We start from the raw sequence: 14,948 nt of genomic DNA on the forward strand, positions 1-14,948 counted from the left end.
TCATTTAAATTACTGTGATATCCTCTACAGTTCCACTGCAGAAATGTAAACATTATTTGGGTTTAGTAGAACCCTCGATTTCTTTTTGAGGGGCTGAACATTTGTTTCGCTCAGGTTTGCTTACCCCTTCTTTGGAAAGTATGGTTTTCCAGTGTCCATATACTTGTTGGTGAATAGTTCTAGTACGTGCTATTCTTGCTGTGAGCTATCTATTCTAAGTCCATGCAATCTGTTTGGTTTGCATCAGGACTAGTAGTTACTTTAGTGTTCTTCTGTGGGGAGGCATCTGGTTGTACAGTAATTAGAGTATTTATGACTTTACTTTGTTTGCTAGTTGTTTGGTTTACTGGTACAGTGGGCCAATACTGACCTTACCCACGGAGATAGCTTGTTTGTTTGTTATTTGGTTTTTAGGAGCATTAGCAACTAAGGCCATATTGCTCCGAGATATGCAGTGGTCATTCCTTGACCTTTCCGCATCCTCCGTATTTGGTGGTGATGGGCTCGAACCCCGGTCTAATCAAGAAGTGTGTGCTACGCACTGCTGCTCCTTCCCACCTGGCTACGGAGGCGCCCCACGGAGATAGCAATTCACTTGGTGGTGTGGTTACCACCGTTTGAGTTGCAATTGATATATGTCTTCTGGTTGCTTGAGCATAGGTTTGTTTATTCAGGGCTGGTAAAGATTTTTTTGGCCTCTTGGTAGGTGACATGGTGTTCAGTTTTGTATTGCTGTATGTGTTTTTCATGTTTCCAAAGAGGACACTCCTTTGAAAATGCCAGATGTTGTTCTCTGCAGTTTGGACAACTAGGTGCTGTAGCTATGCATTCAGTGTTTGTGTGTGCAGTGGATCCACCTGCGGCACAGGCAGCTGCTCCTCTGCAGACTGTCTGTAAGTGTCCAAAGTTCAGGCACTTGTAGCACCATAAGGGGTTTGGAATATATGTTTTAATTAAGATAACCTGCTTATCTTAATTAAAGCAATTAAGATAACCTGATTTGATCACTGTTGGTGGTTTTGGTTTATTGAAAGTGAGTATTATGTTCCGAATAGCAACTAGTATGCCATTTTTTTTGTCATTAAGCTTATTACATTTATTACTCCTTGATCTTGTAGTTCTTGTTTCAGCTCTTCATCTGACACGTTCATGAGGTCCCATTCGGTGATGACACCTCTTGACGTGTTCAGGGAAACGTGTGGCGAAATGGTAACAGAAGTTTCACCAAAAGTTTTTAGTTTTAGTAGTTGCTCAGACTGTCAGGCAGTGGCAACTTCAACCAGTAAGTCTCCTGATCTTAAGCGATGAACTGTCTGGGGAGTACCTATTATGCTTTCTAGGCATTTCTGCACTATAAAAGGCAAGAGTTTGCCAATAGGTTGTTCTTCGGTTGAGTGAATGATAAGGAAGGTTGGAGTTCTCATTTTGGCTAGGCTACATCAGTCTTTTGACATTTTAGCTGCAACAAAATGAGGCTCTGACTGTTTTTGCTCTGTAAGGGCCTCATCAATGCACCCAGTGGATTTCTGGTTTTTGGGAACTGATTGCTCCATTTTGCCCTGGAAGGTAGAGCTTTTTCCCATCCAGGTTACCGGCCCTGCCACGTGGAGGCAGGAGCAGTGCCACTTTTGTGACCAAGCGGTAGTGGGTTAGTAATAGAACAAAAAATTAAGAGAAGAAAGAAAGAAGGTTACTTCTTCTTCTGATCTAGTAAAGTGGTTTCTTTACTGAATGAATTGAGTGTTTATGTAATGCTGAAAATAAGGAAACGATTTTATTTCACCAAGAAAGAGTGCTAATTTACTTGCAAAGACACTTGATCACAAAGTTGCTTGGCACCTGGGGCGGTGATATTGATTAAGGTATATTAGGCTTAATGTCTAAGTTTGCAGATAACACAAAGGTTGGCAGGGTAGTTAACGACAGTAGTTTGGGTAGCTACTGGAACAAGATATAGAAAAATTAGGCTGATGGGCTCAGATATGGCAATTAAAGTTTAACACCGACAAATACAAGGTACTGCATATGAGAATTAATAAATTAATAAAGGCATATTTGTTAAGTATATTTATTACCTGATGAATTAGTCTTTTTCCAGCCTACTGCAATACAGAAGTGCTGTGGCTGCATTTCTTTATCTGCAAGGCAAATGCTGTCATAATTATAAAAATTCATGGGATCTTGTAATTTTACAAGTGCAGCATCATAAAATGTAAAAATATGATCTTTTTTGGCATCAGGGTGGGAGACTATCTCTTCCACATGATGTTGCATTGACTTATGAGAAGAGTCCACTCTGTCTGTGCTACTTACAAATACCCACAGTGAAGGATTCATTGATGGGTCTCTGGAAAAACAACAGAAATTTCATTATTGTCCAAAATGCATTAATAAGAAACTTTGTTTATATATTCAGCAACTTGAACAGTTTTAAATTCATAGTCCAATATTATTTTATATAGTATATTTGAATATGGCTTTTACACTTACTCCTGTACACAGTAATCTTTAATTTGTCAGAAAGGTACCTCTGTCCATGCAGAAAAAAATAACTTTATCTCTCACTACTCCCAATTTTAACAAAATTAATTTTATTAATACATTACTCCATATTTGTGTTTAAATTTGAGTGTTTTTTTCTTGACAGTGACTCTGTTGGTGAAGTAGTCTCACCTTCTCTAGACAGTGGAATACACTATGCTATGAGTTATGACTGTTAAATTTCAGTGGTTGTGCACTGCATTATGCACGTGTGCAATAATGGGGGTCTTAGATTACTAAGGAGGTGGGGTCTGTAGTAGAGGGCCCACTGTGTATTTCCACTTAGGAACTAGACATGCACACAAACATGTAAAGTAATGAATTTTATTTAATATATATATGTCACATCTGAATGGAATATAGATATTTCAGATGATTGCAATTAACTGAATCAGTGTTCAGATAATGTGTATATTTATGTACAAATTGTCTAAATTTTTTCATATATGCTGCTATTTCTTATCTGTATTTCCAACTAATAGTAGACACAGTCTTAATAGATGGCAAACATGAATGTAGCTTTGAAAATTCTTCAAATAAGCCTCTCGGGTTGGGAAAGTTCTGATTCATAATAACTGCAATGTAATATATCAACTGCATAACTGAAACTTTATTAAAATAGAAATAACATTAGACAGGATCAAATTAAAATGATAAAATAAAACACACAGATTGTACAATAAAAGTAGTAAAACAATAAAATATAAAGAATAGCAATTACACTACATGGAATTAAAGCAATAAAAACAACCGTAGCTTTGAAAAATTGGAAATGAACATTGTCATATCTGTTGGCCACTTAGTCTGATTTTGGCTTATAAAAGCCAAATTTATAATTTTTTAAAATAATTAAATGCACATGGCATAATACTTTAAGAGTTTAGTATCTATATAATATCGGTGTTTTGATACACCATAGACACTCTTAAAAAAACTACAAAGTAGTTGTTGTGGGCATCATTTGCTCTTTCTCATATTGTGCTCTGCCTTCACGACGAGTTGCCACGATACTGCACTACCTCAAATAAGTAATGCTTCAGTAATAGAGAAGGCTATTGTTACTTATTCTCAGTGAGTACCACCACCCAGACATGTTTCAAGGCTATTGGCCTATCATCAGTGGGTGGGCAGGTACCCTAGTATTGCAGACATGACGACCCAGTTGTGAAGTTAATCGCACAATATGAGAGATGCCAAAAGATGTATAAGATAATATTTAAAATAATTAAATGCACATGGCATAATACTTTAAGAGTTTAGTAACTATATATTATCGGTGTTTTGATACACCATAGACACTCTTAAAAAAGAGTGTATTTCCAGAGTGTACACCTTTTGGCATCTCTCATATTGTGCGATTAACTTCACAACTGGGTCGTCATGTCTGCAATACTAGGGTACCTGCCCACCCACTGATGATAGGCCAATAGCCTTGAAACATGTCTGGGTGGTGGTACTCACTGAGAATAAGTAACAATAGCCTTCTCTATTACTGAAGCATTACTTATTTGAGGTAGTGCAGTATCGTGGCAACTCGTCGTGAAGGCAGAGCACAATATGAGAAAGAGCAAATGATGCCCACAACAACTACTTTGTAGTTTTTTTAAGAGTGTCTATGGTGTATCAAAACACCGATCTTATATAATTTTTTAAATACAGAAGTTGGTGAAATCGAATTAAATCATACATAAATAGAAGTAGAGAATTATTACTTAAAAATAAAAAGTACAGTATTATGATGTAACTTAACCTCTGAATGATATCAAAGCCATCAGCATAAAAAAAAAGAAAAGAAAAGAAAAGAAGAAAAAGAAGCCACTATCACATACAATTGAGATGTCTTACGTTTGCAAAATGAGCAGTAATCAATTGATTTTTTTTTTTTTTTTTTTTTTTTTGTATACGTTGTCAACATTAAAAGATTAGTAGTAGTGGCAAATCATGCAGGAAAGCAAGCTCATATAGCATCAACAAAAAAAAAAAAAAAAAAATCTACACAGTTCACTCATCTGTACCCTCAAGAATTTGTCTAGTTCTTCTTTGAATTTATTCAACACACCCACTTCCACAACAACAGATGGAAGCCTGTTCCAACAATCAACCACCCACTGGCCGAAGACAAACTTTCACACATCTATCCTGCAGCCATGGTTCCTCAATTTGAATTTATGTCTCCTCATGTGTGTAGTCTCAGGAAGTGGAAGAATACCATTAACATTCAGCTTACTCAATCCATTCCAGGCTTTAAACACACCTAAATCAGATCTCCCTGAAGTGCCTGATCTTCAGATGCTGCAATTTGCACGACTGAAGCCTTTCTAGGTAATAGCACCTTTTTATTCCCTTCACCAGTCTGGTTGTACTTCTCTGCACCCGTTCCAGCCAGCAGATCTACATCCTTCCTAAAGTGGAGCCTCCATTGCCTTATACAAAGGGATAATCACTTCCTTATCCCTGCTAGAAAAGTTTATGTATATCATTGATAAAATCTCATGAGCCGTCCTGCCAGCATGTCTACAGTGAATTGCATTTGTCAATATTAAACTGGAACTGCCATTTTTCAGCCCATCAACCAAATTTTCCTAGATCTTGTTTCAGTAGCTCACACTTATTACTGTCATTCACCACCCTGCCCACCTTTGTATCACCTGAAAACTTAAATATTAAGCCTGATATACCTTCATCAATATCATTAATAAATATTGAAAACAACAATGGTCCTGTACTGAACCGTGGGGGACTCCACCGATAACATCAGTACACGAAGAGTAGTATCAACTTATAACCACTCTCTGTTTATTATTATTAGCTGTATGGTGAAGGAAGCCTGAGGCTTATGCTGCACCGGCCAAAAAAAAAAAAAAAAAAAAAAAAAAAAAATTTCCCTATTACCCTGAGAGAGAGAGAGAGAGAGAGAGAGAGAGAAAAGAAAGGAATCACCAAGGAAGATGATATCCAGCTCAGTTTTCTTCCACTTAACCATCCCTTTATCCATAACAGTAAGGTGCCTTGATGCAACTTGGTTCCAGTTTCTACAGCAGTCTTTTATGTGCAATAGCATCAAAAGCCTTCCTGAAATCCAAGTATATAATAACAAAATTAGTTTTTGCATCCAGTTCCTCGGTCACCACATCACAGTAATCTATCTGACAGGTTAGATGAAACACTCCTTAACAAATACATGCTGTGATTGCAGTATAATTGCATTTTTGTCCAGATGGCCCTACATTACTTCTTTAACCAGCAACTCTCAGAAACAGACATTAAGCAAACATGTCTGTAATTACTCGTGTCACCTTCTGATCCCCCTTTATGAATTGGGTATACATTCACACAGCTCCAGTTCATAGGGACCACCCTTGAATCCAGGGATTCCCTCATAATTATGGCTAAGGGTTTGCTTATTACTTTGCTGCCTCCCTTAATATAATTAAATACAGGGTGTCAAAAAAGCCTGGAACCAAAATCCAAGATCTTTGCCACCTTAGAGAGAGAATGCTGAGAAGAATCCAAACAAACATGGGGAACACCAGCTGAGGAAATGCATGGAGAGTCAGGTTGGACACGTTGAACACATATTGTAAATGAGAGTAAGTATACATAGTGTAAATCCAATTGGTTACAGACTTTTTGGACACCTTATAGATTCCATCCACCGAGGTGCCTTTTTTATGTTCAGCTTCAACAATTTCTCTTCCAATTTCCTTTGAGCTATCACAAAGTCATTTAACTCCCTGTTAGAGTTTGATAAACTGTATCTGCTTCCCTAAAGAGTTCCTGTGTGTAAATGTAGAATCAAAATACATATTCAATTTGTTAGCAACATGAGCAGGGTTATCAACAGTTAGCCCATTGACATCAAGTGGCCCAATGTGATTCTATCCCTTCCTTCTACTGTTAATATAAGCATAGAAGTCTTTGCTGATTTTCTTTGCATTATTTGCCAAACTTCTCACAATCTACCTTAGCTTGCCTAGCCTCCTGTTAACTTGATTACAGACTTTTCTAGTACTTTCATATTCCAAAAGAGGAAAGCATTAATATTAATTTTTTTTATACAATTTGGATAATTTTGCAAAGATAATTAGATCTAGTATTTTTTTCTCCGCCATTTTAATGAGTATTTTAACTCTGCCATTGCTGGTCCAAGGCCCGGATGAGAAAGGAGGAGCATACTTCATGTAAAAAAACCCCAGGCTCAGCCGGCTCTGGCCGACAGTACCTGGGATGGGCCCCTGTCTGGGTTACAGGCAAAGATGGAGGATCTATCTTCAGCAACAGTGGAAATCTGTCACTCTTCCAAGATACTGGTCCCATCTAAATTGTGGACTATGCAGCAGAGGAATGGCAAGCCGGTTGCATTATCTGCCTTAAACCCTAGGGATCTCAGTCATTATAAGATAAACAGTCATGCTACCACGCTCAGTGTAATCAATGTGGCTGTTCTTCTACCATGGAGAACAGCTGTGAAGAAAGTTATATGGTCAGCTAAAACTCAAATGTATCTCTCAACGCTAAACGTAAGATAGCTTTACAAGCCCGGGAAAATAAAATTGGTAGAAGAAGAATTGAAAAAGCTCAAATGGCATATCCTAAGAATGTCAGAGACACATTGGACAGAAGAAGGAACACTGGATATGACAGAAGGAAGAATATTTTACTCAGGGAGAAGAGACAACATACATAGAGGAGTAGCTTTATTGTAAAGAAATATCTATTAAATTCAATAACAGGAATTCACCCACACAGCTCAAGAATGATAAATTTAAGAATAAAAGGAAAAGAAAAAGGAATTTTCATAAAAATAATCCAGGTATACACCTCAGACTCCTCACATGATTATTATTATTATTAGCTGTATGGTGCAAGGAAGCCTGAAGCTTAATGCTGACCAGCCAAAAGAAAATTCCCGAGTTACCCTGAGAGAGAGAGAGAGAGTGTGTCAGAAGTAAAAGGGAATCACCAAGAAAGAGAAGAATGATGATATCCAGCTCAGGACCCTGGGTGTGCCAAGCCCATACTCACCAGATGTGAGCCCCTGAGGTTAAATGATACAGAGACAGCTGCCTTCTATTCAAACCTACAAGAAACCATAGATAACACAAACAAAAAAGATATTTTAATAATAATGGGAGATTTTAACGCAAAATTTGGAGACTTTTCGACAGACTTCAGTGACGTATTAGGAAAGTTTGGGATAGGAAATAGAAATGAGCAAGGAGAAGAACTCTTGAACTTCTGTAAAGAAAATAAACTATTCATCACCAACACACTGTTCTCCCACAGATCTCAAAAGAAGTATACATGGACATCACCAGATGGAAATACAAAAAACTATATTGACTACATTTTAATAAATAACAACTGGAAATCATCCACTCAAAATGTTAAAACTCTTAGAAGTACAGATTTTGACACCAACCATGAACTGCTAGCAGCAACAATTAAATGGAAATTTAAAAATACGAAGCCAAAGAACAATATGCAACATTAAATATACCATGATTTGAAGAAGACAAAAGAAAGGAAATTTATGGGAAAACACTACAAGAAAAATTAAAAGATATTATTATCATTAGCCATATGGTGCAAGGAAGCCTGAGGCTTATACTGCACCAGCCAAAAAAAAAATTTTTTTTAACCCTGTGAGAGAGAGAGAGAGAGAGAGAGAGAGAGAGAGAGAGAGAGAGAGAGAGAGAGAGAGAGAGAGAGAGAAAACACGGGTCAGAAGTAAAAGGGAATCGCCAAGAAAAAGAAGAATGATGATATCAGCTCAGGACCGACCCTGGGTGTGCCAAGCCCATACTCACCAGATGTGATCCCCTATTCATTATCTGTGGCAAATATATGGGAGAAAACTAAACAAATGACTAAAGTTGCAGCCTTAGAAACCTTGGGAATAAAACAAAAACCATACAATCCTTGGATTACAGCAGAAATTTTAGATATATGGATGGAAAAAAGACAAATGAAAAACCTCCTAAACAAAGAAAATAGTCAAGAAAAATATAAAACCATAAAAAAAAAATATAGACAACCTATGTAAAGCTGTTAAAATGAAATGGTTGGAAGACAAAGCAAAGCAGTGCAAAAAGGCAAATAAATGTCACAACTCTAAAACAACTTACTGGGTTACAAAGGAACTCTCTAAAACATACATCCCGAAAACACAGACGATGAAAAATACAAACAATATAAAAACAGGAAATTCGCAAGAAATTTTAAAAATATGGAAAGAATATTACCAAACCCTGTTCAAAGGGGAAGGAAAAAACGCTCTTGCCTTAGATAATAGAAGAGATAAAGCGCCCTCAATAACAAAAGAAGTTCAGAAAGCAGTTAGCCAATTGAAGAATGACAAGGCACCCGGAAATGATGGTATCCAAGCAGAACTATGGAAATTCGGAGGCGATGCAATGTTAAAACACCTCGCACAATTGTTTAATCTAATTTTATTTACAGGTGATATACCAGAAGACTGGAAAAGTGGAATAATAGTACCTATACACAAAAAAGGAGATAAAGAAAATTGTCAGAATTATAGACCCATTACCCTCCTAAACCATATATATAAAATATTTATAAGGATCTTACAAAATAGGATACTTAAAACATATGAAGAAACAATAGGGGAAGAACAAGCAGGATTTAGAAAAGACAGATCAACAACAGATCAAATATTCACACTAAGCATCATTGCAGAAAAATATTGGAATAAGAAGAAACCTCTATCTGTCCTTCATTGATTTCAAGCAGGCATTTGATTCTGTAAACAGAGAAAATTTAATGAAGCAAGTACAAAAAATCCCATTTGATCATGAAATAATCATGTTTGTAAACAATTTCTACAAAAATACAAGAGCAATAGTAAAATTCAACAACCTTAAAACAGAGAAATTTGAAATAAAGAAAGGAATCATGCAGGGATGCCTTTTATCCCCATATCTATTTAATACTTAACTAGAAGAACAAATGAAATCAATTGAAGAAAGAGGCATAATAATAAATGGAAAAAATATAAACCACATAAAATATGCAGATGATATTGTGATTTTAACAGAAACCAAAGAAAGCCATGAATTAGGGTTGAATTTGAAAGTGTCTGCAATTCTGCCCAGACATGATAGGAGGAAGTATATGATGAGAGCCTTGTCGAATGATTCGGCCCTGGAAAGATTGTGCAAGGCTCAAGGGGTAGAATTTTTTTCAACCTGGTCTGTACTTGTTAACAGGAGAGACTGTTTCTACAGGGATGGGATACACTTAAATAAAAAGGGTGCAAGAATATTTGCTGATGCTATCGAGGCAGTGTTAGGTGAGTCAGAAAACTGCTAGCTTGGGGGGGGGGGTATACAAGGACTAATAGATTAACAGCAGCCACTGGCACAGGTGAAAGTGATTCTTGCACTGTTTCTATTGGAATCAGCAGCAGCCTGGAAAACAAGATGCAGGATATTTCAGAGACTGCTGGGAGTCATTGCTGAACAAGTAAACACATGGGTTGTGTTAGGGTAGCTAAGAATAGGAACAGGTGCATGTATACTTGCGTGTACACCAATGCTAGGAGTTTGGTAAATAAATTTGATGAATTTGAGGTATTGCTCAAAACATCAATGGCATATATTGTTGGGATATCAGAGACGTGGTGTCACACAGATATAAGGAATGCAGAACATGAATTTGGGGACTACAATGTGTACAGAAAGTATAGACAGGATAGGAAGGGAGGCAGGGTTATGCTATTAGTTAAGAAACACATAAAAACCAAGGAAGTGAAGCCAGTCGACATCGCTGGACAGTGCAGTGTGGAGTCAGTTTGGTGTGACATAAACATTGGGAGATCAAAATTGAGAGTAGGAGTGTGCTATAGGCCTAATTACTCTGATGAGTATAATAAGAAATTGTAAAGGGGAATAGAGTGGGCCAGTAAATCAGAGTGTCTTATAATGGGGTATTTTAATTTCCCAGATACTGACTGGAATTTGTGGGTTGGTCACTCACACACTAGCAAGGCTTTTGTGGATTTATTGGATGATTGTTTTTCTACATCAGCATGTTCGGGAAGCAACTACAGGGAGTAATACTCTTGATCTGATTATCAGTAGTGATTCTTCATGCATTAAGAATCTGCAGATAAAGGAACCACTAGGTGACAGTAATCACAGTGTGCTGAAGTGGGATTTACTCAAAGAGGTAACTACGATCCGGGGTAAAGGGAAGGGTTTTTGCTTTCGTAAAGGCAACTACGATGGTCTGAAACAGTATTTAAATTCTATATAGTGGGACTAACTGATGATGTTATCAACAGCAAATTCAAAATGGGAAGCATTCAAAGAACTTATTTTGGAAGCTACTAGACTTTACATACCAACTAAGAAATATTGTTCAAGGTTTAGGCCTAAATGGATGTCAGATGAACTAATGAGACATGGCAGCGAAGAAAAATGCATGGGCTACATATAAATTAATGGGTGACATGGAAGCCTATAATAAGATATAAGCTGGTCTTAAACCAAGTCACAAAGGAGATTAGGCAGGCAAATGCAGATTATGAGAAATCCTTGGCAAAGGATGCAAAGAAAAACAGAAAAGTGTTCTTTACCTATGTAAACTCTAGAAGGAAAGGGATGAATCAGGTGGTCCACTGGATATTGATGGTTCAACAGTTGAGGATCCTGCTCAGGTGGCTAACAAACTAAATGAGTATTTTGCATCTACATTCACACATGAGGAGTTATTCAGGAAGGGGAATGCCAGAGGTGAAGTAAACTGTGGCAGTGAGCTAGATGATTTTGTAATAACTGAGAGGAAAGTGGAGGAGAAATTGTTGAGGATAAACATAAAAAAGGCACCTGGGGTGGATGGGATCTATCCAGTTATATTAAAGGAGGCAGCAAAGGAAGTAAGCAAATCCTTAGCCATAATTATGAGAGCTTCTTTGGACTCATTGGAGGTACCCATAGACTGGAGATATGCAAATGTGACCCCAATTCACAAAGGAGGATCAAAGGCTGACACAAGTAATTATAGACCTGTGAGTTTAACTTCTGTTCCAGGAAAATTAATGGAGGCACTGGTTAAAGAAGCACTGCAGGCTCATCTGGACAAGGCTTCAGTTATAGCTCGGACACAGCATGGTTTTGTTAAGGGAAAGTCTTGCCTGACCAATTTGATTGGATACTATTACTATTATGTGGTAACAAAGGAACTGGATGCAGAGAATAACTTTGATATCATATATTTGGATCTTAGAAAGGCTTTTGATACTGTTGCACATGGAAGACTGCTGCAAAAATTGGAGCAGTGTAGCATTGGAGTCAAATTGCTGCTATGGATAAAGGGACAGTTGAGTGGGAGAAGACAGAGAGTGGTAATCAATGGACACTGCTCTTTGTGGACTAATGTTATTAGTGGAGTCCCTCTGGGTTCAGTTTTGGGTTCATTATTGTTTTCTGTATTTATAAATAATATTGCTGATGGTATATCAAGCTTAATGTCCAAGCTTGCAGACGATACGGAGGTTGGCAAAGTTGTTAAGGACAGTAATGACACTTGTCATGATGAACCGATGACAAATGAAGAGCAAGAAAAACACTGACAGGGAGAAAATTGAGTATACTGAGTTATGCAAAGCCATTAAAAAGAGACTCAGAGAGGACATAAGAAGATTTAACACAAAAAAAAAAAGTAGAACAAGCATTAAGGGAAAACAAAGGATTTAAATCAGCAGCCATGAGCAGTAATACAGAAAGACAAATGATACTGAAACTGAAGAATAGCGATGGTGTACTTATAAACAGCAGAGAAGGCATAATTCAAATAGCAAAAGACTACTATAGAGAATTATACAAGGAGCAAGGGAATGATGCAGCAGTGGGGAAGATGGATTGCAAAGTAGCAACACATACGACATACCCGATATTCTTCCTGATGAGGTAGAACATGCATTGAAGAAAATGAAGAATCGGAAAGCCCCGGGGGGAAGATGAAGTTACTGTAGAGTTGTTAAAATTGGGAGGAAGAGACATAACACAAAAACTGGCAAGGCTCTTCACAAAGTGCATTAGAAAAGGTGTGACGGCTAAGCAGTGGAATAATGCAATCATAATTTTGCTGCATAAGAAAGGGGAAAAATCAGAAATTGGAAATTATAGACCAATTAGCTTGTTATCCCACATCTACAAGTTGTTCACAAGGGTCATTACTAACAGATTAGAAAGAATACTTGATGAGAATTAACCGAAAGAGCAAGCTGGCTTTAGGACAGGATTCTCAACTATGGATCACCTTCATGTAATATCACAGCTAATGGAGAAAGCATATGAATATAAAACACCATTATGCCTGGCATTTGTGGATTATGAAAAGGCATTTGACTCCATACAGCATAAGGCAATGTTTCGGGCACTGGAAAGACTAGGCATAGATACCCCATATATTATGATTTTGAAGAAAATATATGAGAGTGCTACCTCCTTTATTAGACTAGACAAAGACAGTAGGAAATTTAAAATTGAGAAAGGAGTTCGACAAGGAGACACAATATCTCCGAAGCTGTTTACTGCTGCCCTTGAGGAAGCTTTCAGAAGATTAGACTGGTCGCAGAAACGAGTCAATGTGAATGGAGAGTACCTAAACCATTTACGATTTGCAGATGACATTGTGGTCATAAGCCAGGATCCCCAAGAATTAGAGGAAAATCTTAATCAGTTATGCACAGTTAGTAAGCATTTTGGACTAAAGATGAATATGGCTAAAACAAAAGTAATGATGAACAAGTATGCCACGGAAAGGGAAATAATGATTGAAGGAGCAGTAATTGAAAAGGTGGAGTCATATACTTATCTGGGACAAGTTATTAGCTGTAATAATGATAAATGGCTGGAACTCAAGAGAAGAATAAATTTTGGATGGATAACATTCAGGAAATATAGTCACATACTGAAGAGCAATATCCCAGTTTGTCTGAAACGTAAAATAATGAATCAATATATATACTCCACACCATGAATTATGGAAGTGAAACTTGGGCACTCACCAAAAGAATGGAAGAGAAGCTGAGAACTACACAGCAAAGAATGGAACAAATTATATTGGGAATCAGACTGTTAGATAAGAAGAGAAACACATGGATTAGGCAGCAAACTCAAGTAAAGGACATTCTTATCAAAACTAAAGAACTAAAATGGTCTTGGGCAGGACACGTAGCTCGAAGACATGATGACAGATGGACTAAGAAAATAACAGAATGGTACCCAAGAGGAGCTAGAAGAAAACCTGGAAGACAAAGGCGGAGATGGATAGATGAAATTCATGAATTTTTGGGTAGTAAATGGATGGCCAGTGCTCAAAACAGAAGGAACTGGAAAGTTGCTGGAGAGGCCTTCATCCTGCAGTGGATTGAAAATGGCTGATGATGATGATGATGACAGTACGCTGCTGCAACAGGATCTGGAAAGGTTGAGCAGATGGGCTGAGAGGTGGCAAATGAAGTTTAACATTGACAAATGTAAAGTACTACCTATGGGAAGCAGTAACCCCCTGAGTGACGTATCAACTCTGTGGTACTACACTGACAGTGGTAGAGAATGAAAAGGACCTGGTGGTAATTGTGCAGGCAGATATGAAGTTTTCTGACAGTGCACACAGTCTACAAGAGTAGCTCATATTGTCTTGTCAATGATATACAGGAATTTTTCTAGCAGGGATAAGCAGGTGATTATCTCCTTGTATAAGGCAATGGTCAGGCCACACTTTGAGTACTGTATACAGGTCTGGAGGGCTCATTTTAAGAAGAATGTAGAGCTGTTGGAACGATTACAGAGAAGGGCAACAAGATTAATGAATGGAAAAAAGGGTTGCTCTTACGAAGCAAGTCTTTCGTTTTGCAAATTACAGTGTCTGGAGACTAGGCACCTGCGAGGTGATCTGATTGAAGTGCATAAAGCCTTGAATAGTTTGAGCAATCTCAATGCTGATAAGATTCTTCCTCTTGCTCAGAATAATCACCTGAGAGGGCAGAAATTCAAATTGAGGAAAGACAGATGTGGGATAGATGTGTGGAAATTTGCCTTTAGCCAGCGGGTAGTTGGTTGGTGGAACAGACTTCCATCCTTTGTTGTGGAAGTTGATAGCCTAAATAAATTTAAGGCTGAGCTGGACAGGTATTTGGAACGAATGGAGGGGTGAAATGGGAGCGTGCTTTTTTTTTCTTGGCTGCTTGCTTTCTTGCATCATATGCCTCTACTAATGCTAATACTAATCAAAGCATTGAATTGGAGAATAAATAAGAAAGAAAGAAAGGCAAAAAATAAGGGCATTTGAAATGAGATGTCCAAGGAAAATCAATAAAACAAATTGGAGAGAACATAAAACTAATGAACAAGTAAGGAGAGATCTAAATCTTG

General features: G+C 37.6%; 1 protein-coding gene across 1 annotated transcript in view; it reads right to left on the reverse strand.

The window, feature by feature from the left end:
* The window catches only part of LOC150084410 (transmembrane protease serine 5-like), a 289,626-nt gene that overhangs the window by 43,291 nt on the left and 231,387 nt on the right, over positions 1-14,948 (reverse strand). Inside the window, exon 10 of the mRNA XM_090375211.1 lies at positions 2,076-2,347. Within this exon, the coding sequence (XP_090231337.1) occupies positions 2,076-2,347 (272 nt within the window). The remainder of the gene's footprint in view (positions 1-2,075; positions 2,348-14,948) is intronic.

This window comes from Mastigoproctus giganteus, chromosome 6 (assembly GCF_048544385.1).
Source record: "Mastigoproctus giganteus isolate SK-2022 chromosome 6, ASM4854438v1, whole genome shotgun sequence".
NCBI lineage: Eukaryota > Metazoa > Arthropoda > Arachnida > Uropygi > Thelyphonidae > Mastigoproctus > Mastigoproctus giganteus.